Here is a 27,002-nt window from a genome sequence, read left to right as displayed (position 1 = left end):
AATAGAGCGCAAACTGCAGTATACGCTGAAGAAATCTGTAAATTCTTTTGATTAATCTGCTTCTTTCTCTAAGAAGTAGAATAAAGTAGTGTACATAAAGACAGGCTTATCTGACAATCGGTGTCACATTCTGATGGATGAAATTGTGTGTGCGTGTGTGTGTGGTGGGGGGCATGCTGCATGTCAGAGGGTGGCAGTTTGAGTCATCATCCCTTGAAAGATGTGATGTGAAAATCTAGTAGTTGGCTCCTCCTTTTTTCCTTTTCACTCAGTTAGCTGTGGTGTCTCAGTGGACATGCACACATACTTACTCAACACCTCTCTTTATCTCTTAGTTTCTGCCCTCCCTGGGGATCTTCTCTTAGATTTTGCCAGCTGCTGATAGACGTCTTTGAGGGTGGACCACTGCTTTAAGATACCTGGGAACTCCACCTGAACATGCAGGTGCTTTTAACAGAGTCATCACCAGGGTTTGGAGGAACTAAACTTTTTCCGAATTTCCTGCTGCCAAAAGTTGCTCGGTGAGTAAGTAGTTCCAGATAAGTTTGTTTTTACATTTACTGGAGATTATATCATACATGCTGAAAGTTTTTCTAACTGAAGAAGAACAATAGGATGCCATCACTCAGATTTTTATGACAGTTCATTCAGAAGGTACAAACCATTTCCTGTGTTCTAGTATAAAATGATTTTTTAGGGATAGTTCAATTCAACGGTGTGTTATAGATTATTTTAATCAATCCTGTCATTTCACTGTTTCTTCAAAATTTGACAACTTTGGACATGATATCTGTTTAAATCGAGCCTTTTTGGTTGAATGCAGGGCTTTAAGACATTAAAAATTTTTGTCAAGCAACCAGTGATGCTATTAGCCAATAATACCAAAAGAACATCACAGATTTCAGGTGGTTTTAAATGGTGAAAGAGTCACAAATAAATGTTTCCTGTCAGCACCGATGAGAGGAGATGGACCAACTTCTCCGTATCACTCAACGTAATTGTTTCTGGTTGTATCCCATGTTGCCACTCACAGGTCATTCTCATGCACAAATGTTATTTAACTTTAATGTGGAAAGTTATTTTTATTTATTCATATTTTAAGAACATCAATTAAAACAGCTTCTTTTCATAAAAACGGAACCCTTTTTCCTATATCTTTCATATTTAAATTAACATAAAAGATAACAGTCGCAGGTTATATCCCAGATTGCATTTAAATTGGGTATTAACATAATTAAGAATGTCCTCACAATGGGTGGGATTATGGGGTTTCCCTGCGCGGGGTAAATACTCTGCACAGCAGCGTTGTGAGGGATTAAAAAAGCTGTATAATTCTATAATCCTCATTATAATGCATAAATACAACATGTAATGATGATTTCTTTTTATTCAGAAACTGGCAACAAAGGAGAGTCAGAGCAAAGGAAACATTGGCTGTGTGTTTCTTTTCTGAACTTAAATAGAAATGGTTCAAACTGGAACACATAAACAGAGCAGTGGCTGAAAATGATCATTTCCGTCAGAGGTAAAATGAAAAAAAATGTGGAGTCAGCATATGCTGAGCTGCAACTGGAACATGATGAAAACGAGGACACACTTATATAATGTGCATTAAAAATGTACATGTACGACTAGTCCTTCCTGGGGGATAAATCTCAGTGCAAACGTGGCATGCCAGTAGCTCACCACCAGAGAAGATTACAGCAGGGCAGAGCATCAGCAGATCTCTGGCAGACAGAGAGCACATGTATTTAGGTTACAGCATCCTCCACAGGCATACATTTCAAACCTGTTCAGGATAAATGGCAGATATATGTATGCGAAGGCACTTGAAAGGAAAAACAGATGATTGGAGGTGTGACAGAAATGTAATAGTAAACAGGAACACTCACAGTGCTTTCTTGATGTCTTATATAAAGAGTCACACACTGATGAAGGGGTGTGGTGAGAAGTTTCCTCTTTGATGGTGTCGTGTAGGGGGACACTGAGCACATATTAATCAATGCAGCCAGTTCTCTGCAGCTGGGCTAAAACAAGCACGCTCATTATCTTTCATTTCTAAAGGACGGGGATGGATAGAGGAGAGACAGGGTGTCCTCCATGAATTATTCCTATTGATCATGTCTCTCTTTCACTAAATACAGAAATTAACTTTTATCGAGAAATATCACACATGTGGATGCAATAATGATTCAATACCTTTAATTTAATTTTACTACTATACGTATGGTGTGTAAAGGGTGTTTGTGTTCACCTGCAGGTTATAACGATAATGAAGATCCCATGTATATTTAAAATTACTCTTTTATAAGAAATAATATTTCTTTAAAGATTACGTGATGCATACTTAATAAATACAGTTAAACTGTCTCTGCAACCTAACCTATCAGTGCCTGAGAGGGAATCCAAACAAAAGCTTAAATTGCCTGTCATAGCCCTACTTAGCAACAGATGTTCATCTCTGTTCTGGCCCTCGAGGAGCTTAGTCAACACTGATGATGTCATCCAGATGACACCGTGATGAGTTATCTCAGTCCCAGGAAAGCCTAAGTTACCAAGTAGAGGTAAAGAGTGTAAAGATTGTAGAGAGCATGGTGCAAGCAGTGTGCACACACAGATAAAAATACCTCTTTAATGGCAGTTATAACCAAATGGGGAGTGAAAAACAGCATTATGTTGCATGACCACCACCTCCTGCAATGTTTGACCAGATTCGAACATAAAGTAGCATTGGTTTAAGCAAACTGCATAGCCAAGCTACCTATGGTAAATCAGCTGATCTTGATGGCAGTCAAAATCAGCTGACAGCTTAGTCGACTAGCTTTTACTCTTCCAATTGGAAAATGTAAACGTGAGCATCCAAATTAAACTGCTTTAGCAGCTCTGTCATGGTCCCACCTTTTATGCTGTGTCTGATTTACCAGTGTCATGAGTATTGTTACTGATGCCCACTCTGTTCTTTACCCTTGGGGTCTGGGCTTCTGCACTCCCTAACTTGGCGGTTATGTAACAAATGAAAGAGAGGAAAGGTGCACTCTCCCCTCCTCGTTGCACTTCCCTCTTCTCTGTCCATCCGTATACACATGACTGCATACATAAAGCTATTTCCTTGGACTGAAGTGATCCCCACTGAACTACCGTAGACACTGGGAACACATCTTTTAAACTCATGCTCAGTTTGCTGTATCTCTGTGATCTGTTTTGGAGCTAATGTTAAATTACATCTTCCATATTATATAAAACAGATATTCAAGTCATATCAAGACTTTTGCCATTCATGTTACTCTTATGCTTTTTGATGGACTCTGTTTTCTTCAACACAGGTGAAGATGACTGAAGGATTCTGCTCTTTTTACTGAACAATGAGGGAGTATGGACAGCAGATGTTTATTCCCAAACCTTTACAATGAATAATGGAGGAAGTTAATTCCCCCCTGATCACTGAGCACAATGACAGCAGAACTATTTGGACCCTGCTACCCTCATCTCCCAGCAGGCAGTTGGGCACCCCTCCTGATCCTCAGACACACTTCAAGGACCTGACTGGGATATTTTTCATGGTGATGCTGAACATTCTGGCACTTCTGGCAAACACTGCTGTCCTGGTTGTTGTTGTCAAAGCTCCACATCTCAGGAAGTTTGTCTTTGTGTGTCACCTGTGTGCTGTGGACCTTCTGTGTGCCATCCTACTCATGCCTCTTGGGATCATGTCCAGCTCTCCATACTTTTCTGGTGTTGCGTACACACTCCTACAGTGTCAGTTCTACATTTCCCTCAATGTAATCCTCATCGCCGCCTCCATCTTTACCATCACAGCCATCAGTGTGGAGCGATACTACTACATTGTCCATCCCATGCGCTACGAGGTGAAGATGACCCTGAAGTTGACTGCATCTGTGATAGTGATGGTCTGGGTGGCCTCAGCTGTGCTGGGGTTGTCCACAGTGTTTGGCTGGCCTTCCTATCGGAGCGTTAGCTCCATCAGTGCTGCACACTGCTCACTGCATTGGAGCCACGGTGACCACAGACAAGTTTTCTCTGTGGTTTTCAGTGTCACCTGTTTCTGCCTGCCTGCTGTTGTGATCTTTGCAGTTTACTGTAATGTGTACAAGGTGGCCCGCGTAGCTGCACGCCAGCATGGACCTCTCCCCTTATGGACAAATAATCAACTAAAGCATCGCTCTGACTCCATAAACAGCCAGACTACCATTATCACAACTCGTAATGCACCACGCAGGACTCTGCGTGAGCGGCCTTTTGGTGGAGGCAAAGCTGCTCTCACTCTGGTGGTCATAGTTGGACAGTTTCTAATCTGCTGGCTGCCTTACTTTGCATTCCACCTCCACCTGACACTTAACTTAACACTCAAAACCCCAGAGGGTCTAGAGAAAGCAGTTACATGGCTGGCATACTCATCCTTTGCCATGAACCCGTTTTTTTATGGGTTACTGAACAGACAGATCAGAGAGGAGCTGTGGAAGCTGAGGCGCTGTTACTTGGCCCGTCCTGTTGCACTTCCAGTCTCCAGCCATGATGGCTCAGGCCACGAGAACTTCCTGCAGTTCTTTCACAGGACCAGCTGCACCATCGAGACACAGGCAAGCATCACCACACCCAGTCCAAGAAGCACTCTGGATCAAACCGGGCAGACAGGATTCAGGATACCAGGGCAGATCCCAGAGGAATTCACTTAAATATTCCTCACTGTTGTGCTGAAAAACTATTAAAACCACATATTACAAGTGATCCTACTGAATTGACTGTATCTTTGAAGCAAAGCTAAAATACAGCATTAATTATTTACCAGTCAGATTTTGTTACTGTTGCCCTGTCGACAAACGTCAGAATGTGTGTTATCAGAAAAAGTTAGACCAGAAACAAAGGTCTGGTTGGCTCACATTGAATGTGTAAATGAATACTTGTGAATATAGACTGCCAAGAATATGTTCAAAAATACTGAAATTTGTGTTTGTCATATTTGTTTTAATTATCTTTGAAGCAAAACTGGTGGAGAAAAGTCAATTTAGTCTGAATAAAACATCAAAGTAAGTTTTTCGTTTTGCAATTAATGTCTGTTTTTACATTTAACTTGAACAGTAACTTATGACACTTGAATCACTTGAATTCGCAAATAAATATGGTCACAGAAATAAGACATATCCAATTGAAAAGAAAGTAAGCAGCCATTGTTTTTTTTTTCTTTTTTATGTGAGGTACTAACATTTTTATTTGTATGAGTATTTTTCGTATTTATTTTGCACAATTTGATTATTCATCATCCTAAAAGGGTCTTTTCGTTATTTATTTATTTATTTTTTTTGCTTCAAATTTGCAAATAAAATCCAAGTACTTTAAACATTTGGAGTAATAAGTAAGCATTTATCTGTCTTTACATTATTAGAGTGAAACCTGTACTTGTTTTCAGAACACACTGGTTACATAAACATGTCCAATCCTATTATCAAGGCAACAAATACATGTGACCATTTGACCATGGAGTGTTCTCATCAACAATTCTGTATTTAATGACAGCAGAGGATGATTCACCTTTCCCCCCACTTGCCTATTTATAATATAATCTCTAACGGTAAAGGGGTGATGAGATGAAAAACTGACCCACAACCATGAGATCAACAGCAGCTTTTATGTAACTTTTATGTCCATCACATGTCCATCACATGTCCCTTAACAGTAGCCTTTAGCTTACTGTCTGTCTGTTGGTTTGAATAAGTGCCAGCAGATCTGCAGCAGGAGCACAGTACCTGTATGTGCACCTGTTCTGTTGACATTTTGTTGGGACAAGCTTTGGCTCCCTGTTCCCTGACCTCTGTGTTGTCCGTACGTCCATCTCTGAAAAGCCTGTGGCCAAGTCTGAGCCCAGTTACCACAGGATTATATAAGGAGAAAATGCCATTTCATAACAGCTGGAGTGGTTTAACATCCTCTTTATCTACTGGCAGATCAACAACGCAGAATTTACATTCAGTACATTCATCTACAAGCATGACCCACATTTTGAATGCTGCCCACAAACTTATAGACAGTTTGTTCCTGTCAAAACAGGTAACTCATCAATATTCGTCACATGGAGACAAAATGAAGATGGGAGCATGCTGAGCCGAACCAAGAAAAGGGGATGCACGGAACCAAGAAACTTGTAAACAGATTCATTAGAGAAATGTATAAAAATAACTCCTGACTTTGCTGTCAGTCTACAATGTTGCTGCTTGTCACTGGAGAAAAATAAAGACTCAGAGGCACAGATAGAAACTGCAACTCAAAAACATGACCCCAATTTATTAATGTATGTAAGTATATATATATATATATCAAAACAGTTAGAAAAAAACTGACTGGCTTTCTCTCTCCCTTCACACAAAACATACACACTTAATGAGGGGGTTTTAAGCTTTCCTATATTTTAAACATGGTTACTAAGTAACCATGCTGGATGTCCATACTGAATGTGTGCAAATTTTCAGACAGCTGCATATTAATATGTTGTAGAAATCCCCGAATCCATCTGTGGACTCCTCAAAAAGATCAGTTCTAAAAGAAAAAAAGCATGAGATCTTCACATTACAATATCTTAAATGGCTTATGACACTTTCGACAAGCGGACTTCAAACACCAAGGTCTGCTCATCGCTCCACCCCCTCCAGAAGGCTAGCCAATCAGAGGGAAGGGGTTTTGTGGCGAGGGGAACCTTAAAGGGACAACACCTGACATTAGGGTTTTCTAAATCTCCAGGGTAAAGAAAACGTAGGTTTAAGCTGTTAATGATGTAAAGCTAATACAGAGACAGAATAAAGCCACAAAAACTCTTTTCTTCATTGACACCATCATTCCAACAGTAAAAGAGTAAGTACTGTAAAGGGTTGCACAAAAAAAAAGAAAAAAACAACAACTTTTGAATAATAACTCTTAAATAATCACAACTGCTCTGTTTTTTTTTCAGATTGCAACAACTTGGCCTGTCAAACTCATGCTGTGCACAGATTAACTGTCTTACCTCACTCACACATCACACACATCCCCTCTCATCATGTACATTTCCATTTGCTTGAAAGGGGCAACCATGAAAATAAAAGGCCTTGGGTTTAAATGATTGAATTAATTTTAAAATTATAATGCTACAGTGCAAAATTAAGAAAAATAACATTTTTTTAGTTAGGAAAAAAATCATCCTTAACATAAGCAGTAAAGGTTATGTGTCTTTTTCTCATTAAGTTAAACCCAGCATATGAATGAGCAATCCTCTGAATGTCCTCTTCATTATGTAATCCAACAATATGACAAGAAGGACAATCAGAGTGATAACAGTACAGTTCAAAGAGCTGGCTGTCTGTTTTGTCAGTCAGCCTCTAAAGTGTGTGATTCAGTCTAATAAATATTGAGAGACAAGCAGACTGCTTAGTTTGCTAATTAAAGTGAAGAACCTGTCTCCTCGTGGCAGCTCCTATTGAAACAGGACTGTTCAAAGTGAATGCATTTAGATCAAACACAAGTGGCTCTGAAATGAAAATAAGGTTTCAGTGCTAACAAAGAGATGCTCTGTACTCACCATTACTAAAACAGAATATATAGTTGAGCTGCAGCAGTATTTACTTTTTATCAGTAAAATTCATCAAATTTGACGTTACATCCCTGGAAGCAGTCGATACTAAATTCAAAGCCTCACTCCAGCAGACACTCAGACTATTGTTAGCCCTTAGATTAACATAAAGCAGAAAGCTTTATGTTCCAATAGAGGAGGAGTTTGTTCAGTTTAGTCTGTGCTACTGAAATAAAAACATTCCTGTGTGTTCCTCTCTGATGTGGTGTAAGATTGGAGGCTCTGATCTGGTGATTATTCTGTTAAGCAGACATAACAAATAATCAGTCTGACCCATTGTACTGAAAACAGCTGGACTGACAGGTGCTGAGCAAAAGCACTGTCTGCATCCCTCGTGTCCCAGATAAGCTGCTGCGGACAGAGGGCATGAACCCTGGATGGAGGTAAAGATATAGATATTCCTCTCACTAATAGCACTATGATTTACATAGTTGATGTGTGACGTCAGCACTCAGTAATCAAGCAACAGTTGTCACCTCTGTACATCCCTTATCTCTTAAATGCAATTCATTCATTACTTTTTTGATTAACATCACCTTAACATATTAGGCTGATATAAAGAGGTTAAAGGCCACAGGTAGTTGGATCGTGTTTGAACACGTCATTGCAGCATCTTCAATGAACACGTTATTCCTTCACCAAGCAACATCCCAGAACACCCAACCTTAACCACCCTCTGAACCAAGCTTTACCAAACGCTAACTGCCCTAACTTGAAACAGGAAGGGTGACAGCACACTCTTTTTCTGTGGAATATGAAAGAACATCTTGTGATGGGTGTAAGTTTGTTTTTTATTTTCCATGTCTGAAGTCAAATCTGATGGAACCACATCGCGTCCTGCAGGAGAAGATGATCATCTGAGTTTTTGAGGGTGAGACCCAAAGAGGGTATCTAAGGGGGGTTTTGTGTGCTAGGTAGGGTTGCAAAGAGGTGGGAAACTGAAGAGTCATATGAGCTTAACGTTACATATAAACTAAACAGGGAAGTTAAGACTCATATTGGTAAAAAGGGAAAGAATCAAGCTGGACCAGGATGTTAAAACGAAACATTCATTTACTTAGAACAACAGAGCTTAACTGAAGTTCTTGTTTTTGTTTTTCATTGAGTCTTGGGCAACCACTGGTTGCCTTTTAACTTATCATTAGGAAAATCGTGAGAACCACAAGTTAGACGAAGCTAGTATCTACATATTTCTTACCTTTTTCCCCCTCACACACACACACACACACACACACACACACACACACACACACACACACACGCACGCACGCACACACAAACACACACTACTGACCTCACCTGTGCGTCTTTGGTCACAAACAAACCCCATCTGGCGTGGTGTGCAGTCCATTAGCATACCATCGTCACAGGCACTGACACAGGAAACTCTTTGTCATCAACACATCGTGTCCTCTCTTAAACAGCTAGAAACTGTCATTACCATGGAGACTGTAAGGTGGTAACTGTAGAGGACCTCACCTATGTTCAACTCTGAATGGATGTTCAGTTTGTGACGTACTTTTCAGTTTATTTAACATGCTGAATACACCTGATCTTGCTCATTTGTTTACTTCTCTGTGAGCAATTTCCATGTGACATATTTCAAACTCTTGGTTGTAATCCTTAAATTTTGTAGTCCGTGTAGGATATTTGAGGTTTGCAGTCTTTGGGTCTTAAGCTTTGTGCTCAGATCATCATACTTTTTGATGCTGTAACAGTTAGTAGCATGTGAAGATGATAATGATGGTTGTGTGAGATGGCCTTGTGATGAAGCCCTGCTGAGTAGCCATGACAAGACTGATGAGGTCGCACCCTCTGGGTTCATAGCTGACCTATTAATAGCAGCTGATGGCTGGTTAATGGGTCCAAAGGTTGACAAAGGTGAAAGGGTTTTTCTTAAAAGCATGTTGTGAAACATACTTTGGTCCAGACAGAAAGCAGAGAACCCTCCTGAAGCTATCTCAACCTCACAGAGGATTTCATAACATGTAATAAAGCCCCCGTTACTTCTGTGAATGACGCTGTAGGTGAACTAGAAGAGCAACTGAACACAGTGATGCTTTGTTGTGATGGCTGAATGATTAACTGGTTTACATAAGGAAGAGAATCAAAGCAGGTCAAAAAAAAAGGTGGAGAATAGTATCCTGTGATTTCTTGCTGGTTTGCTCAACAACTGCATATCCACCTCATTATAGCTGCTGATCCAGCACCCCCACTGGTGTTATCCTGTTTTAATATTATTAAAGTTAAAAAAAATCTTCAGTTTATTTTGAAAACAATCTTTATCTACGTGCCCCCTAGATACTATCATAAGAAAACAAATGTTTGCTGTTATGCAGATGACTCTCAATTATACTTATCACAGAAGCAAGGAAAAAAAAACAGCTGGCTACATTAGGAAACATCCCTTCAGATGTTGATGACTAGGAACACTTTGCAACTCAACTCAGACAAAATTAAAACACAAAAACAACTAAGGTTATTGTTCTTGGACCCACTGAGACATTTTCTAGCAATATAGCTGCCTTAGATGGTATCAGCCTGATACCCAGGACCACTGTTTGGAATTTGGAAGCTCTATTTGATCAGGAGTTGTTCCTTAACTCCAACATTTAACAAATTTTCACCAATGCCACAATCAAAAAAAAAAAATAAAAAAAAAAATCAGACAAACCCTTTCCAGAATGGTGTGGAAAAACATCTATCACATCTAGACTGAATTACTGTAAATCTGATGCCCCAGTAAGTCTCTAAATACTCTCCAGTTTGTCCAAAAACATCAGTGTAAGTACATACTGTCACTATATTCATCTTATCTTTCAGCATCTTCCTTTATCCCTCTTTCAAATCATAACATGGTCAAGGTAGATCTTTTTTTTTAAGTTCTAAGTTAGAAAGAAGATTGTTATCCCCGTTGTAACTTGCTGAATGCCACAAGATTCCTTGCTCAAGTTGTATTGAGACTAAACCTTAAAAAAAGAAAACCTGATTAACTGTCTCCATGATTTCATTAAAAAAAATCTCTATCAATAATATAAAAAAAGATTATGGTCTAGACCTGCTGTTAGCTTATCATCTTGACATGATATTTGACTTGTGTTGGGACTTGATAGATTTAAGAAAAGGACTTTCTGCAGTTTAAAGAGATAAAGAGTCTTGACACATGATATTTTGCAGGGCAAGGAGTACATAAATGGATTTGAAAGAGGCAGAGCGATGCTTTGTGTTTCCATACACTGCATTATAAGGAAGCAGCTCATTATGGCCCATATTCATATTTAGTTGATTCACTCTGACCTCTAGTGGCTGAGGTAATGATGACAGCGATACACCCGACCTTAAAGGGGCCCTATGAGGCTTACAACAGTCCACAAAAGAATACTGGAAACACCTTCAACAGTTACAGCAGGGATTTATTAATTTACCAATTTACCAGCTTTTAAAGCCTGGTTACAGGTGAGCTTGATCTTGATTGACAGTTAGTCGTCTCACCTGGAAGCAAGAAGAGGAGAGTCAGGGGACACACAAAAAACACATGAAGCAGTAACGACAGTAGTGATGAATGCCCATTTAGGAGGTCTGGGTGAATTTATGGCTAAGCAATTTAACTTTCCTGACCAGCTCTCTTTCTGTAATGCCTAGTTATAATCACTCCTCTAAGGGGGCTATAAACATTTGTAATTTTGCTTATTATTATTTGTTTATTTTGTCAAACCTCTTTGTTTTTTCTGTAACATGTCTGTTTTGGACTGTGAACCTGTGTTTTGTTGTACAATAGTTGACTGACCCAAGTTAGGGGCATACATGAACACAGGTGTGTTACATCAATGGGAGTAAAATGTGAGTTTTGGAAGTTAAAAACAATGGAGCACAGCAGTTAGTTCATGAAACTGCTGAAATACAGTGACTACATCAGTGAACCAACTATTTCCTTTAATACAACAGACCGCTTGGCAGAGGGAGTCATTGAATCTGATGTATAAAACCATGCAAACAGGAAGTGTTTCATCAGTTTTTTCACATTTTTTGGTTGCCACAAGATCCCTGAGGTGGCTAAGCCAACACAACAATGTTTTCAGTGGCAACAGATTAAATCAGCCATATGCGCTCAAAGGTCATCTGATCAAACACACACACACACACACACACACACACACACACACACACACACACACACACACACACACACACACACACACACACACACACACACACACAAATATTTTTTGCAGACAGTGGTTGAGAGAAAGTAAACAGTCAGTCAAAGTATGCTGCGGCAGGTTGTACAACTTCCCTATATGCAAACATGCGACATTCACTCTGAACCTTTTCTAATCTTGTCTGTGTCTGTGTTTGTGTCTTTGTGATTGCACTCCCAGAACAGTGTATCAGTGTATACAGAAAATATTCATGCTAAGAGTATTTTTAACCCACTGCACATGAAAATGATCTTCACTTGAGAGACCATCTGCAAATACCACACAGGGCACTGTAACGTTCCCAATATAACCTCAGAGCACAGCCAGCTGAGGGCTCTTCTCAGTCTGAAGCTGCAGAGGGAAGTGACAGGCTCCCATTCGGCTCCAGGGATTGTATTTTCTTTACATATCAGAATGGACTCCAGGAAGCGAGAGGAAGATTCAGAGGAGGTAGAAATTGATTTGGGAGAGTCAAGTGACCCTGACGAATATGATAACGGGGATGAACCTCAGACACTGTGGAGGGCCCCTCCTGCCATGGAGGAAGACGAAAACATTCACACATCTACTCTAGTGGAAATCAGCGACACCAAGCCTCTGATAAATGTCAGAGACCCCCGAGGTATCAATGACTGCCTCAAGGTATTCAACTCTACTGCAGAGGACTTTTGGATCAATTGTCACATGCAGTTTGTAGCCCTCCAGTGGATATAATCTTTTATACTTTTTTATTTTCGGGGGAGTTTTAAGTCAAAAGGAGCATATTTCTGTGTGTCTCCAGGTGACGTTTGAGGATGTGATTGCTGAGCCTGTGTCAGTGCGCAGTGGAGACAGAGTGTGGATCTGGAGTAATGCCCTGTTCGAGGTGTCCAGAGTTTGGATCTACAGAATTGTTACTGTGCTTCTGGCCATTCCTGTCTCCATCCTCTCTGGTGTGCTCTTTGCCTTTCTCAGCTGCTTCCACATTTGGTAAGTTTACTGCTTTTAACCCACATTACAGGTCATGTTTGTAAGATCAGGGGATCACACATCTAGGGATGGGTACCTTTCACATTTGAAACGATATGATACTGATGCCCGATACCTGGTAATTGGTATTGGTACTAAACGGTACCAGTTTTCAGTACTTTTTTGTGTTTATGTGGTAACAAATATAAATTTGTTTGAGGTTAGGGTTAATCTCATTTTTTTTCAATTTAACATATTTACTTTTCAGTATATAAACTTGCAATGCTGCGTTCATGTCCAGCATGGAAAATCACCTACTGTTCCACTCCCTCACAGTCACAAGGATGCATTCAAGTACCTAAACATGGTACATTTTGATTTTACGTGAATCGGTAACCGGTACATTTGGCTGAATTTGGTCGATACCTATAAAAGTACCTAATTCGGTACCCATCCCTACACACATCATAATCCAACAGGATAATATTAAACAAACAAAAATACAACGTTTTTAAATGGTCTTATACAAAATTTAATCCCAATTTTTGTTTATACTTTTACAATAATGGATGAAATATGCAGTTTTAAATATTTATTGATTTTGGAAGGCATTTGCATCCATCAGTTATTTGTGACCCTGACCCCCACTTTACGAACCACTTCTCCAGAGCTTAAGTAAGGGGGAAGATAGAGAAAATATTAAAAATATTTAATATCTTGATTGACCTGCATTACAACACTTCATTGACTGGAAATGACATAAACCTTCTTTGCTAGCTGTGTTTGAATGACATGGATGATTTGACGCTGATGTTTCTCCCGGTAACAGGATGGTCAGTCCCTGTATCCAGTGTCTATCCATGGGGACACGCTGGCTGCAGAGTCTCTGGAACGTTGTGTTGAGCATCATCGTGCAGCCTCTCTGTAAGAGCGCTGGAAGATGCTGTGGAGGCTTCAGGGTTCACATGGCCAAAGAATAAGACACTCTTACACCAAGACTGAGATCACTTGTTTATGTGAACTGACAAGTGAACCAGGATTTTTATTCTTCAGTTTTTGATACAAAACAATTGCTATGTCTACAGACTTTCCACAGCTTAGGTTTGAACACTGATTATTACCCCTTTTGCGAGGCACACAGCAGTTTTCACTAAAAATTACAGTGGCATGCTCGGTGTAAAAATCTAAGGTTGTTTTCCCTTTTTTTTTTCTAAATAAAAATCAATTTCTAATTTGATATCTTCTATGTCACAATACTGAGGTCTTGTTTTACGTTTAGTTTTTTTTTATCATTGCAGTTTAGAGTAGAAGCTTAAGCAGCATATAGTGTGCAGTATCCTTCTCTTTGATACAGGATTAGGTCTATAAATAACTATCCTGTTAGAGAAAGTAATGGCCGGTGGGATTCTGGGGGAGAAATAGACAATAGTAGAGAAGACGTACATGAAGCTTCAAGGAGCTTTATATGACTCATTAATCCTCTATCTACAACTTATCGTTATGACTAAAAGAGAGGTTTAAATCATTCTGGTTCTGCTGTCCTAGAAAAAATATAGTTTTGTGGGTTTAAAAGTATATGTCCTACTGTAACTGCTGCAAGCTTGGACGCACAAAGTTAAGCTGATTTGTAAACTGAATTTGGGTTTAATAAAAGTCTGTAAAGGCAACGTGAGTTTTTTTTTTTTCTTGAAGGCAATTACACAAACATCCCATATGAGTCTAAAGATCTCAAAGAGAGTTGTAATATTTGTATAAAAGAAATTGCTAGTGTGGATGGCATGTCTACACAGTGGCCTTTGTGTATTTTGGCGTGAGGTAGTTATGGCTTGCAGTTAGAGGAGTTTTATGGCTTATTAACCACTACCGCTCTCTGTGGCTTCCAATGCAATCACTCACTCTAGCCTGTTCTCATGGCTTCTCTTGGCTCCATTCACTAACAGAACAAATGATCTCAGCAACACTAAGCTCATGCAGTGTTAAATTTGATTGTGTTTAAAGAGGAGGGTGGGGGTGGGGGTTTGCTTCTCCAAATCTTAAAAGTAGATATAATGTAACACTGAAAGAGTGTCTATAAATCTGTCTGGACTCAAAACTCTTGAAAATGACGTAAGATCTTTAAGACTTTTTGCAAGGCTTTCTGAGATAACGAGGTTGTTACCTAAGGATTCTCTAACTGCTTAATAAAATGCTTGAGGGACGGGCCTCTATCACTAAGGTCTACTCACAAACCTGCCTTGACAAGCCTCCAGAGAGCTGGCCAGTCATAGGGAAGGGGGTTAGTGGAGTGGGTAGGCATTTGAGGCATTTAAACAGGCTGAAATAATGGTTTTCTAGATCACTAGTGTCTGAAAATGAGACATTTTTAAGCTTTAAATCATGTAAAGCTGCGACAGGGTTACCTGCGAGCCCTATAAAAACACCCCTTTTTAAGTTGCAATGACCTTTATTTTTTTAGAATAACTATGCTCATAGAATTTAAGAAGTATTAAACAGATATTTATGATATTTTTGATTTAACACTCAAGGTTTAACATGCCTCAAAAAATTTATTCCAGTAAAAAGTATGCCGCATGCAATTAGTTTGATATAAGAGGCAGAGCTAACAAGTGTTTATTTTTGTCAGTGTGTGACTGAGGAGCTCATGTTTTCATTTGTTTGCACTTTCGTGTACAAAATTCTCTGTACTTTTAACTGTGTGCTAAGCCTTAGCTTACTGAGGATTTTTTTGGTCATTTAAGAAAGGAGGAAGATACTGGTGTTGTTCTACTAAATTGAAGCTCTTATGTTTACGGTATCTGCAATGACATTTTTGAATACAACACATGGGTGTTTATAAAATGTCTTAAAGCAGTTAATGTTTATTTTCTTGATATCTACTGAAAAAGTACATCTTAAAAATAGCACCCAGGCAACTTCTGTATACATGTATTTAAATCACCTAGGAAAATAGCCTATCGAGGTGTAAAGTGGCACCGTAGTTTGTCAAACCAAAATGTGCTGAGTCATACTGCTAGCTACTAGCTTCCAGTTCCCCTGGCTCTCAGTGGACTGAACTTAAAGTTTTAAAACAAATAACTTTACTCAACCTTTGTTTAAAACAGCTTCAAAGAAAAAGAAAAAATAGTACTTTGACATTGTGTCCACATGGTAGCAAAGAGAAGATGAATCGCAGGAGGAGAGGCATCTGTAGGCTGTATTAAGGACTAAGGGGAAACATGCCACGAAATGACCAGGAGGGTGCGGTATAAAAACAGAAAACCAACATTGTTAAAAGTAAAACTTTGTACTTGTTGGTGGATGAAGGGTTTGGTTCAAAGACCAGCAACGTGTCTTATTTCTTCTGTGTGAAAGTAATAATTTATGTGAATTATATCCTTTTTAATGACATTTATTGAAAGTGAATGTTCCTGTGTTTCTCCTCCCATAAACATGCTCTTGCTGTGGATACGAACCACAACTTTTAGTCTGACAACCTGCCAGACTATATAAATTAAATTTACTTGGCCAATTCACATACCTGGTGTTGACAATGAAATTCTCCATATGTTGAGTATAACCAGTTGGCATGTGTCCTTGAGGCATATGGAAAAGAACCAAAGGAGTAATAAGATGTATCAAGATAACAGGTTTAGCCACAGGAGGGAGCTATTATTCTACTTTGATCCCAGCAGGATGAAGTGGTTACATAACACCAGCAACTTGTGAAGAAGAAACAGGATTAATTAAAAATGAAGACATGTAGACACACACATAGGTCCAGTGGAAACTATTTACAAAGTGAATTTTATATAACATCACAGAGTACAAACACTGTTTGATTTGCAGGACATGAAAGTCTGCTGAAAAATAAAAACCGGTCTCCCTCTTAAGACCCCTACCCCCTTACATTGATTTTGTTCCGTTTTCTTGTTTAATTAAAAAAAACCTCAACAGTGAAGATTATCTTAAAATTTTGCAGTTGTCAAAGCAGTATAAATTTTCCAATGAAGCACCAAAAGCAATATAACTTACTTAAATGTTCTATTTTGAGGAGCCAGTGAATTCTTGCAAGTATTGAATTAGGAATATTTCACACAAATAGGGGATAATTTGTTGTATGCCGAATTAACTTTAATAAACGTCCAAAACTTACACATAAGAAAAGACTTTCCCTATAAAATATACTTTTTTTTTCATGATGTCATTTTTACAATTGCTGTTATTTTTATCATTTGAGAGTAAAATGCAACAAGATTTAGAAGGAGCTACAGAACTATACAAGCAACATTTAAAATCTGATTTGCCTTATGTACATAGTGACAGTTCTCCAAATGCTTAAGTCTACAATGCAACTATTGACACCAGGAAGCTGGTGTTACAAAGTGACAAAGAAAAGGGATGTTGTAAAAAAAAAGTAGAGGAAACACTTATAAATATTTAGCTGGTGTAAAGCTTCAGTTTACATCATTTTTGTTCACATTCTTTACAAAAAAACATTTTGCTCCACCTACTTGTAGTAACAGAGTGAAGTGTAGTTTATTTGCAGATTGTTTACAATTTTCAATTTCTGTTCAATTCACAATCAGTGCAATGGCACTGCGCAAAACAGTCAGAATGCCTGAAATATGGGACTTGCCCAATTGCCAGATTATTCTACTACAGGAAGCTTGGATTGCTTTCAGCTGGCTCTTCAGTGTTCCAGTCCTCCGATGCTGGACGTGTGTGAGAGACTCCGTTGGCTGCCTGCGTTCTTGATGACGAAAGTGGAGCAGTTGCTCTTGAGCCTGCACTGCCGTTCGCAGCTGCAGGAGGAGGCCGTCGGGTACTGTCGACAGCAGCAGAAGAAGCACTGCATCAGGTCATGGAACAGGTGACCAGCAAAGAACAGGTAAATCCATGGGTTACAGCAGCTGTTGAGGCTGGCCAGCAACATGGCTATGATGAAGGCAATTTCTAGAGAGGTACAAAGACATAACATGGATTTAAAAAAATATACTTTGTATTTTCTCAAAGATATGTATATTTTTCATCAATATTTCACAGCCATTCTGTTTGACATTCACAAAAACTCGATTACCATAATGCTGCCTATTTGTTTTTCATAACAACACAACAGTCCAGAGTGAACCTTGCTTTACACCCAGAGCATGCTGGGATAGACACCAGACTGCTACTTGTGAATTTTTATACACAGTTTAAAAAAAAAAGAAGCATTATTTGGACCATAGGCACAACAGCCATATCCCTGTGTGTATGACTGAGCAACATTTAGCAGAACCTACTTGTCAGAAATAGATTAGTTAAATATTGTTTAAATCTGTGTATAATCACCTGGATGTAAAAAATAATTGAGTTTTGTTTGTTTAGAAGAAATTTTGTACCTACATGAGGAGCAGAAACAAGGGGGCATTTAATTTTAGGGTGTTACATCTCGAGAGACAGCCAGACACTTCCATTTCTACACAAAATACCTTTATGGTTATACTTCTGTTTTATAGCTCGTAAGTCAAATAAATTATTGGTAATTTGCCACTTTGTATCTGATCAGGAACTAAAAATACATGATGAATAGTGAAATTCCTCAGGGAAATTTGGTTAGAAGAGCACCAACATACCAAAACTGACTGAAACAGTTCATGTAAGCATTCAGCCATTTACTTGTGAATACTGCCCAAGAATTAGCAAGAAAAATAACTGTTTGTGGTCAGTAGTAGAGGATAGGTTTGAGCTTCTGCTGTTAGCTGTTGATGTTAGCCCTTAGCTAACTATTTGCGAGCCAAAAGTTCAAGTAGCTTTGATGCTCACAGTAGCGGCTGTCTGACGTCAGTGATGACATAATCAAATGTAATGTTTACTGTGAAGTAGAGCCACATTTCCTTCCAGATAAATTGAGAAGTTTTGAGATTACATAAAGCCTTTTTAAAGTTCTAAACAACAGCAGTGACACACCATGGCATTTGAGCTTTAACCCTGAGAATGACTTCAGTGGGAAAAGAGAAGGATTATTCTTCTGTTAACATTTTTCTTAGAGTTTATGGTGCGAATTGCTCTTTTTCAAGGGTTTACATATTAAACCTGTATCTCATTTGGAACTGAAAACTGAGGAATGAAAAACCGTAACAGATGACTACAACATCTTATTAGTTAGATGTGAGAAGGTTTCCCCATGCCTTTTCACCAGCTCTTTTTCATCCCACAGATACCCGAGTACATCATGTAAGTCCACCTGTACCTGAGTGGTCAGTGTGGCGCTCCTAGTGTGTTCTCTCGGCAAAATAAGGTGATCTTGATTTTGATCATGAATTTATTCGGCCCTCTTCCTGCGGCCGAGGGCACTATTGTTTTTCGTGCGTTTCTTTCTTATTATAAGTAAGTAAGTAAATTGCTTATTAGACCACCTGAACATGCTTGAAAACTCACCAAAATTGGCACACACATTATGAGTGCCAAAAATTCCGATGTGATACCAACCATGACCCCCAACATCCCATAAAATGCCCTCCAGCGCCACCTAGGCACCCAAAAACACACTAAAATGGCTTTAACGGGTGCTAGGAATGTCGTAGAGAGATGAAACCAACATCAAAATGTTTGTTTCATTGAGACGCACAAAAAGGTAGGAGGTATTTCTTGCCTATCTCACACAGAAAGCTGTCAGTTTGCCTTTCAAAATAAGATTTCGCTGCATTTTTACCCTTTCTGCAAAAATTATCTCCTCCAAAACTATAAGTGGTATCGGCTCCAAATTCATTCACATGACTGACTAGACACTGCTTTACAAAAATTCTTATGACAGATGTTATTTTGGACCCGGTTTTCGAATGGCGAGGCTTCAAAGTCGCTGAACCCCAATGAAGCCCTCTCAGCTCCCTCCATGTAAATACATAGGTTTGGAGCCTCCACCTCGTGCACGCTTCAGCATTTGGGCCTCTAGACAAAAAAATAAAACTCGTACAACTTAAAAAATGACATGAATGGATTCCTGGCAAAATTTCCTACAAAAAAATCACATTTTTACACAGATTTGGGTAAAATTGTGGCCTCTGAGAGTAGTTGTTCCCCAAATTTTTGTAAATTTGAATCCTCCCTTTGCTGCTGCAGTTCTGTGACGATGTCACACACCGATTAGGAGTTCTGTGCAGCTGGTCATGTGACTCAGCATAGGAAGTAATACATGGTATCAAAGAGGGCCAGAAAGGGATGAAACCCTAACAGTGGAGGTAATACCTTGACAGTAGAGGGGAAACAGGTGTGATAGACCTAAAAATGAATGAGGGGGGGGAATATTTGTTTTTGAAAATACCTGGCTACCTGTGTACAAGGCCAAAGAAAGCAGCTAGACATTTAAAAAGAGAGTGTGGCTTGTAACAGCCTGCTGTCAGGCTGTGTTTTTTCCTTTGTTAGATCTTGAGTTTAGTTGTTTTTGACTGATTTCCTGAGCATTTTGATCAATAAAATAACCACCTCATCTGACTGCTGAGCTCTCAGTGTTGTTTTTAAACCTTTTTTGGCTGCATCCTGTGCTTCACAAGGACACAGAACTCCCTTTTTGGTGGATTTATGAGGAGTAAATTTACAATAGCTTTCTCACAAAATTGCTGGAGTTGAAGCTTCTGAGCCATAATTTATAATCCATTGAGTGTTATTGCAGCAGTTACATCCATTCCTCATAGAAACTCTTTGTTCTGGACGAACCTTTTTATGAAATATTTCATCGGAGAGCATGACCAGACCCTAGCAGTGATTTACTCTTATGACTTTTGTGATCTATTCACCTTTCTCACACTACAGTTGAGTAAACAATTCTATTGTTTTGTTTTGTTCGATGAAAAACTCAAATATGGTATGGCATGGATAGTCAGCTGCCAAAACAGAGACTTTGTTTTGATGTTTGTTAGCATGATAGAAGGTGATCTCCAAAGCATCGCTGCAGGGTTTTCATTCAGCTTCTTCAGAGGTTAAAAGAAGATTCAGGTCTAACATTGTGCAGACACTTGTCGGACTGTAACTCATCAGAACCACCTCTGGACTGGCCGGGGTTTTCCATTTTATGCCTACTTTATAATGTCCAACGCTGTTAAAGCCAGCTGCACTTACATTACACATCACTTAAAGAAAAATATATAACCTGACATCCTGATCCATTTCAGACAACCCAGAAACATCTGGGATTAGGGCTGGAAGAAAGAAAGGACGGTTGATGGATGTCAGACAAATAAGACTTTGAGTGGCTTGACAAAAAATGACATATGACTTCGCTTAAGTGAAGCTGTGCTAAATGGAGGTAAACAGTTGATGTCTCTTTCATTCCAGAGATTACATTTCCAATTGTTGAAGCTAAAGCGAGCTTTAAAGAAGCACGTCACCAAAGCAGTGGAAAGTGGAACACCTCCAGAATCTTTTTTAATGGGGTGGGAAAGATTTATTGGACTGAAAATGAAAATGCTGACCTGCTCTATTCATGCTGCACTGACTCTGTTTAGTCCTTTGCTGTATAGTGAGAGGTGCCCTGTGTCACCCAAACGGCTTTGAAAATTTATGACACGTGTTAAACAGATAACTCAAACATCATTTCAGTGGTTCTGCTGTGCTGTGCAGGCGTCTCTTCAGGAAAAACGCCTCATAATGGCAGGCATTCAGACTTCAGTGCAGTGCCCCGGTGCAGATCACTCTGGCTTTACAGTGCATTTGCCACTTTATTATCCTGACAGAGGTGGGGAAAAAACACTGTTCTTGGCTTCTTTCCTATGAAATCAGAGTGAAGAGCTTTTCTGACACTGGAGTTGGAAAAATGAGGAAAGACTGATGGTGAGGTCTAAAGGAGGACTGTGATGGTTCTGCCATCACATGTTTAATGAAGCACACTTTGATGAAGCCCAGTCCGAGGATGAAAAGTTAGACAAATATTAAAGGTGCGCACAAAGTCAAATTCCTTTTCACTTTCAGTGGATGCACGGCAGGTTTTTAAATAGTAATGATGTGAGTTAAGTTCAGACCCTGGAAAATACTTTTTGTTTTCTGCGAAAAAAAAAAAAAAAAAAAAAACTGATCCACATGGGGTTTAACTGTGAGGGATGTTACTTCAAAGAGAATGCAAAAAGTGAGAAAAGATGATTAGAAAGTCAGTGAAACTTTGATTATCTCGACTTCCACTCCTGAATTTGGACAGAGGCTTTTCTCTGAAAAGCTTTCTTTGAAATGAAGATAATACAGATTTATCTTTATTTTACCAGTTTTCCTGCAAGTGCACCACATTATATGAGAAAACACTTGATAGATCCCTTCTTTTTCTAAAAGATCAGTGAAGTACAGTTAAATATTGTCGGAATCTGAAGTATTCCTAAAATGTTTGCTACTTCTTGCCAACATAAACTATTGGAACATGTGGCAAATTTGGTGGCACTTTCAGGAAGAAATTTTACTATCAAGAATCATTCTTATCTGGATCATTTTAACAGTAAACTGGTTATTATAGTGCCAATAGTATTTAAAAAATCAGAGAACCCTAAATGAATTCAATGAACCATCATAGGTTTTAAAGAGTCTCACAATTCTGTAGCTGGAACAAACGTTAAAATGTCATTGACAATGGGATGTTTTATTCTATGTGCTTGGGGACATTAATATTTTGAAGATACATGGTCAGGATGAGATGTTAATATCAAGACTAATATCACGAATATAAGCCAAAAACTTCTTATTTCAATGACAGTTAAGTTGTGGTTCAGCCTTCTTTGCAAATGGCATCCTGAAAAGTCACAAACAATGTTGACAATGCTAAAAGGTAATAAGAAGCTGCCTAATGGATGAACCCATCCATCCAAACAATACAAGGGCCCCCTCTTACAACATACGCTTTTAGATCTGTAAACAGGGCATGCATACTTGGCTGTACTGTGTTTGTTTTCCTCATTTTGTGCCAAACTGCTCGGAAGAAGTCAAAAACAGGAAGGCGATTTTCATGTTTACATCTGGCCTATTTACAGTACGATATCTCTGAATCTCTGAGTGCTGCTGTAATTGAGCTCCAATAACAACACTTACAAGGTTATGAAGCACATCTGTGTCTCCACTCTTGTCCTTCTTTGAAGACAGACTCCAGAGATATGAGGGGCAAATCTGAACAAACTATACAGTTACATAGAAATTATGTAAACCACCACTGGGAACACAGATAGAAATGCTTTGATGTCCTGGTACATTTACTCTGCTAGTGACTTTCTCTGAGCTGATAAGCTCTGCAAATGACTCTCCCATTCATCTGTATTCACTCAGGGGAAGTCTGAAGTTAAACACCATTGTGTTGCTTTGGGAGTGAAGGAGATTGCTTTTGCATTCCCAGTGATACTATTTAGTTAAGACCAGTGACCTCTGTCTGCATGACACACTTTGTACAGGAATATTATTCCCAGTGTTGAACTAAAAGTAATGCTCTGATACTTGAAGCACTTGCAACAAAATAAGAGTGATATCATATAAAATATAAAATCACAGGGGAAATCACCATTTCTCTTCTGTGCACTAAAGATGTTTATGGTTGTGTTTGTGCTTTTACCTTCTCTTGGTGCAGCAGGATCCCATGCAGACCACATCTGGACAAAGAAGAAAGGAGTCCAGCACACTATGTATGCAAGAACAACCACAAATGTCATTTTCACAGTGCGGATCTTTGCCTTTGAAATTAGTCTCACGCTGCTCACACGAGAGAGAGGATGGGCGCCTTTGGAGGGCCTTGGAGTCAGAGCCAGGAAGTGTTCCCTCCTGGTTTTTAAATTGAAGTTCTGCCATATCTTAAAGCAAATCAAGCCATAGCAGATGCTTAAAATTGCCACTGGGATAATGTAAATGCTGAGACTCATCCATGTGATGTATGCCTTGGCACCCCACGGATGCACAAAGTCTCCCCAGCAGTCATAAACGCCTTGCTCGACTTCCTTCACAGAAAAGATGTATGTCTGAGGGGTGCTAAATATCAGGCTCAGCATCCAGGACGCGACCACACACCAGCGGTCCTTCCTCTTGTGCACGGAGCGGAGTGGGTGGCAGATTGCTAAGCACCTGTCGATGGACATCAGAACGAGCATGTATGTAGAAGCAAACATCCCCACAACTTGGAGGTATTTTACCAGCCTGCAGAGAAAATCCGGTCCGTAAAAGCGGAAAGTGATATCCCAAATGAGTTGAGGTAACACTTGAAAAACTGCAACCACGAGGTCTGCGATGCTCAGGTGTTTCATGAAGTAATACATCCGAGACTGGCTGTTCTTGGCGGCGTGGATAGCCCACAAGACGCACAGGTTACCGGTCAAGGCGAGCAGCAGCACCACGAACAGGATGGTGACTTCAACTTTGGCCACATCTTCGTTTCGTTTCAAAGGATTCGACGTGCGATTTCCAAAGTGTGTGTCGTTCCCATGACTGGAGTTGCTCCAGGAAATATTCGGCGCCCAAGTACCTTGCATGCGTAAAAGCTCCTCCATCGTGCGTAAAAGCGCCTGTTCGGCGCAGCCGGCGATCACATCACAAAGCAGGTACTGGACGGCTGCAGTGGTGTGGTTCACCAAAACTCAAGCGTTCAGTCGCCCTTGGGTTTATTATCATCCAGGGGTAAACAGTCTTGTCTGCAGAGAAATGGAATTTAGAAGTTGTATTGCATTCAATCGTAATGGTCTATATTGTTTAAACTTAGTCTGAATTTTTTTTCTTATCGTACAAACATGTGTAAGTTTTTTTATTCCTAGAAACTCACCTTAAATTGAGACATCGGAGCACCATAGTCCTTATCGCTCGAGCTCTGTATATATCTGACCACAGCCGGTGACTCCCCCCTCCTCAAGGAAGCTGTCTGGCTGAATTTGAGCAGACTGCATGTCATAACCCCTCCCTTCCTTGTTTGCTGTACACAGAGTTCGGATTCTGTGGAGCGCGCTGTGCTCTCACCGTAAACCAAACTCTAACATCGACTGGATAGTGCTATTTTTACGCAGCCACTCAGAGCTTTTGCATCGACTTATTTGTCGCTTTTGCGTCTTTGACTTAAGTTAGAGTCTGAAAGAAGCCACTTCATCTAAACAAAGATAATGCTTTGCTGTTTTAAATTCTTGTTTATTTTCTTACAGAAAACACAACAAATAGTTTTCAGAAATAATTCTCCCTAGGGTTGTTATCAGATCCCAAATTTCTCCCAGGAAGTAAAGGACAAATGAATGCTGCAAACCATCTCAAAATGTGCTTCAGGTGACACAGTGAAGCAGCAAAAAATTTAACCTGAATCAAACTATTTTTTTCCAGGATATTTTCTGAAAGCACTTTTGCAGTCAATCATTTTTTAAATTTCAATTCAATTTGATTTCCTTAGAGGAGAAATCGGAACACTTTTGCCTGCACAGCAGAAAAATGAACATTATCTTGCCTAAATTTGTCTCAATCAAAATCCACCCATTACAGGGATGTAATCCAAAGCTGTGTTGTTTTCTTGATAGCTGACATAAATCAGGCAGAACACCTCATCAGGTGTGAAACAGATTCATTCATCTTGTTTTACTTACCATTGGAGGAAATGCTCAGCTTGAAATGAGCTTTAACAGCTTAGTTTGTTTATTTAAATATGACTAAAGGGTTAACCCTTACACTGGACACAGCTCAGACTGTGAGTAACTCAGACTATTTTGACTCTTCATTTCCTTTAAATGAAGTTGATACTATTATGACTGAGTGAGTTATTGATTCCTTTGTGTCAGGGTCCCGTTCACCCTGTTTGGCCTCTAATCTGCTTCAACAACCTGCTCACTACATTATCCTCTACTTATCAGCCTGTTTGCACCCTTGGACCACCTGTGCTTATTTTTTCATCAAGCTATCAAAAAGACACACAGCTTACTTTGGTTTTTACTCATGGAAAAAATGATTCATTGTCCTCAACAGGAACAGGAATATGTAAACATCACATGCAGGGTGTGAAAACCTTTTGTTCCTCTGAGTTTATTTGACACAGAAAGTTTAACACTTGCAGGTGCCGTATCACAGGTCTGTTGTCTGGCTGAATAGGCCTCCTGAAAGATGTCTAGTTAAGCGTGGGTGATAGATACAATCTAGATGAGCATGTTGGCAGATAAAAGTTCTTACAGAATAAAATATCACAATGCAAATCTGTGTTTTTGTGATGTAGCTGCAGGGGTTGACAGCCCGGATGTAAAGCAATCACAGTTGTCCTGATATAGCATAAATTTAACTTCCAAAACAGAGAGAATCAAAGTTGCAAGTGTCAGGGTGTTGTGCATGTTAGGATGTGGCAAATCCGATTTGAGCAGCAGACCAAAGTTTTTAAAGCAGTCCAGTGTGGAGAGGAGAGATGAGAGATGAGGAGCAATCTGAGGATCTTAAAAACTGTTGGAACATTGACAAAAGAGAAAAGATGAATACTCGTACAAAAAGTAAGAGTGGATTGGATTAACCATGTTGGAGGAATAAAGCAAAATATTACTGAGAAGACAGTTTTTTAAAAAAAGTTTCTTTCTGATGTCAAACTTTGATAGGCTGGTATGACTTCACCCTTAAAAATAACTTTTGTATTGAAACTTATACGTTTTTGTGTGTTTAGGTGTCTTCTGCCTGTAAAATACAGTTTTGTGGAACTGGTTTATCTCCTTTGAAGGTGTTGATCTTAGAAGAACCCCTTAAATAGCCAAAACTAGACTTGTTTTTTCACACAAGATTCAAATCGACCAACTTCCTGTTTAGTTTAAGACATAGATAGAGATTGTTTTGGTTAATTTAGGCATTATGCTGAAGCTCCAAAAACAGATCTTTCCAGATGGAACAGGCTGCATGAGGTGATTTTCAAATGGTATGACTTCCTGTGTCATGGTGAGACACCAAACTTTGAAGGATTAGCCTAAGACATTTGAACAGATGTTCATGCGCTGTAAATCATCAAGGTCTCCTCTATCTGTTACTCTCATATCTAACGGGTTAGACTTTCCCTTTGGGAGCAAAAACGTCTCTAGCCAAAGTTTCCTCACTCTTATTTGGCAACAATAAGTTATCAAACTTTTCCCCAGGCCAAGCAAAAGTTTAAAGAAACTTAACTTCACTACATTATAATGGGGTGCTCGCTTTTAGCTGCTCAGGCCCTAGAAAAACTAAAATGAATGGATGAAGCATGAAGCACTGTATTTATTAGTGTATGTTCTGCTTCAGTAATAACTTTCTCAATAATGTCCTTGTGCTTTAAAGACGTCTCCCATCAGTAGGTCAGATTA

General features: G+C 39.4%; 3 protein-coding genes across 3 annotated transcripts; 2 read left to right on the top strand and 1 right to left on the bottom strand.

Moving 5' to 3' along the window:
- Positions 1 to 289: 289 nt before the first annotated feature.
- On the top strand, positions 290 to 4,720 carry LOC141795630 (putative G-protein coupled receptor). The gene is made up of 2 exons (XM_074676595.1): positions 290 to 521; positions 3,324 to 4,720. The coding sequence occupies exon 2, from the start codon at positions 3,414 to 3,416 to the stop codon at positions 4,692 to 4,694; it is 1,281 nt and encodes a 426-aa protein (XP_074532696.1). The 5' UTR covers positions 290 to 521; positions 3,324 to 3,413; the 3' UTR covers positions 4,695 to 4,720.
- Positions 4,721 to 12,228: 7,508 nt separating this feature from the next.
- On the top strand, positions 12,229 to 14,271 carry cav4a (caveolin 4a). Its single transcript, XM_074670654.1, has 3 exons — positions 12,229 to 12,456; positions 12,596 to 12,783; positions 13,592 to 14,271. The coding sequence occupies exons 1-3, from the start codon at positions 12,229 to 12,231 to the stop codon at positions 13,740 to 13,742; spliced, it is 567 nt and encodes a 188-aa protein (XP_074526755.1). The 3' UTR covers positions 13,743 to 14,271.
- Positions 14,272 to 16,511: 2,240 nt separating this feature from the next.
- oxtrb (oxytocin receptor b) lies at positions 16,512 to 24,626 on the bottom strand. Its single transcript, XM_074670640.1, has 3 exons — positions 24,491 to 24,626; positions 23,297 to 24,362; positions 16,512 to 17,694 (listed from the first exon to the last, which is right to left on the bottom strand). The coding sequence occupies exons 2-3, from the start codon at positions 24,219 to 24,221 to the stop codon at positions 17,432 to 17,434; spliced, it is 1,188 nt and encodes a 395-aa protein (XP_074526741.1). The 5' UTR covers positions 24,222 to 24,362; positions 24,491 to 24,626; the 3' UTR covers positions 16,512 to 17,431.
- Between the last annotated feature and the right edge of the window lie 2,376 nt (positions 24,627 to 27,002).

Source organism: Halichoeres trimaculatus, unplaced genomic scaffold (genome assembly GCF_033239565.1).
Source record: "Halichoeres trimaculatus isolate MK-OKI-2021-1 unplaced genomic scaffold, fHalTri1.1 fHalTri1_scaffold_1, whole genome shotgun sequence".
Lineage (NCBI taxonomy): Eukaryota > Metazoa > Chordata > Actinopteri > Labriformes > Labridae > Halichoeres > Halichoeres trimaculatus.
The sequence above is the reverse complement of the archived record's forward strand: the minus strand, read 5'-3'. Positions and strand labels throughout refer to the sequence as shown.

Excerpts from the sequence above, each read along its gene's own strand:
- LOC141795630 (XM_074676595.1), top strand. The coding sequence starts at position 3,414 with ATGGAGGAAGTTAATTCCCCCCTGATCACTGAGCACAATGACAGCAGA.
- cav4a (XM_074670654.1), top strand. The coding sequence starts at position 12,229 with ATGGACTCCAGGAAGCGAGAGGAAGATTCAGAGGAGGTAGAAATTGAT. Across the intron at positions 12,457-12,595 it reads GTATCAATGACTGCCTCAAG|GTGACGTTTGAGGATGTGAT; the intron begins GTATTCAACTCT and ends GTGTGTCTCCAG. Across the intron at positions 12,784-13,591 it reads CTCAGCTGCTTCCACATTTG|GATGGTCAGTCCCTGTATCC; the intron begins GTAAGTTTACTG and ends TCCCGGTAACAG.
- oxtrb (XM_074670640.1), bottom strand. The coding sequence starts at position 24,221 with ATGGAGGAGCTTTTACGCATGCAAGGTACTTGGGCGCCGAATATTTCC. Across the intron at positions 17,695-23,296 it reads TCCTGCTGCACCAAGAGAAG|AAATTGCCTTCATCATAGCC; the intron begins GTAAAAGCACAA and ends GTACCTCTCTAG.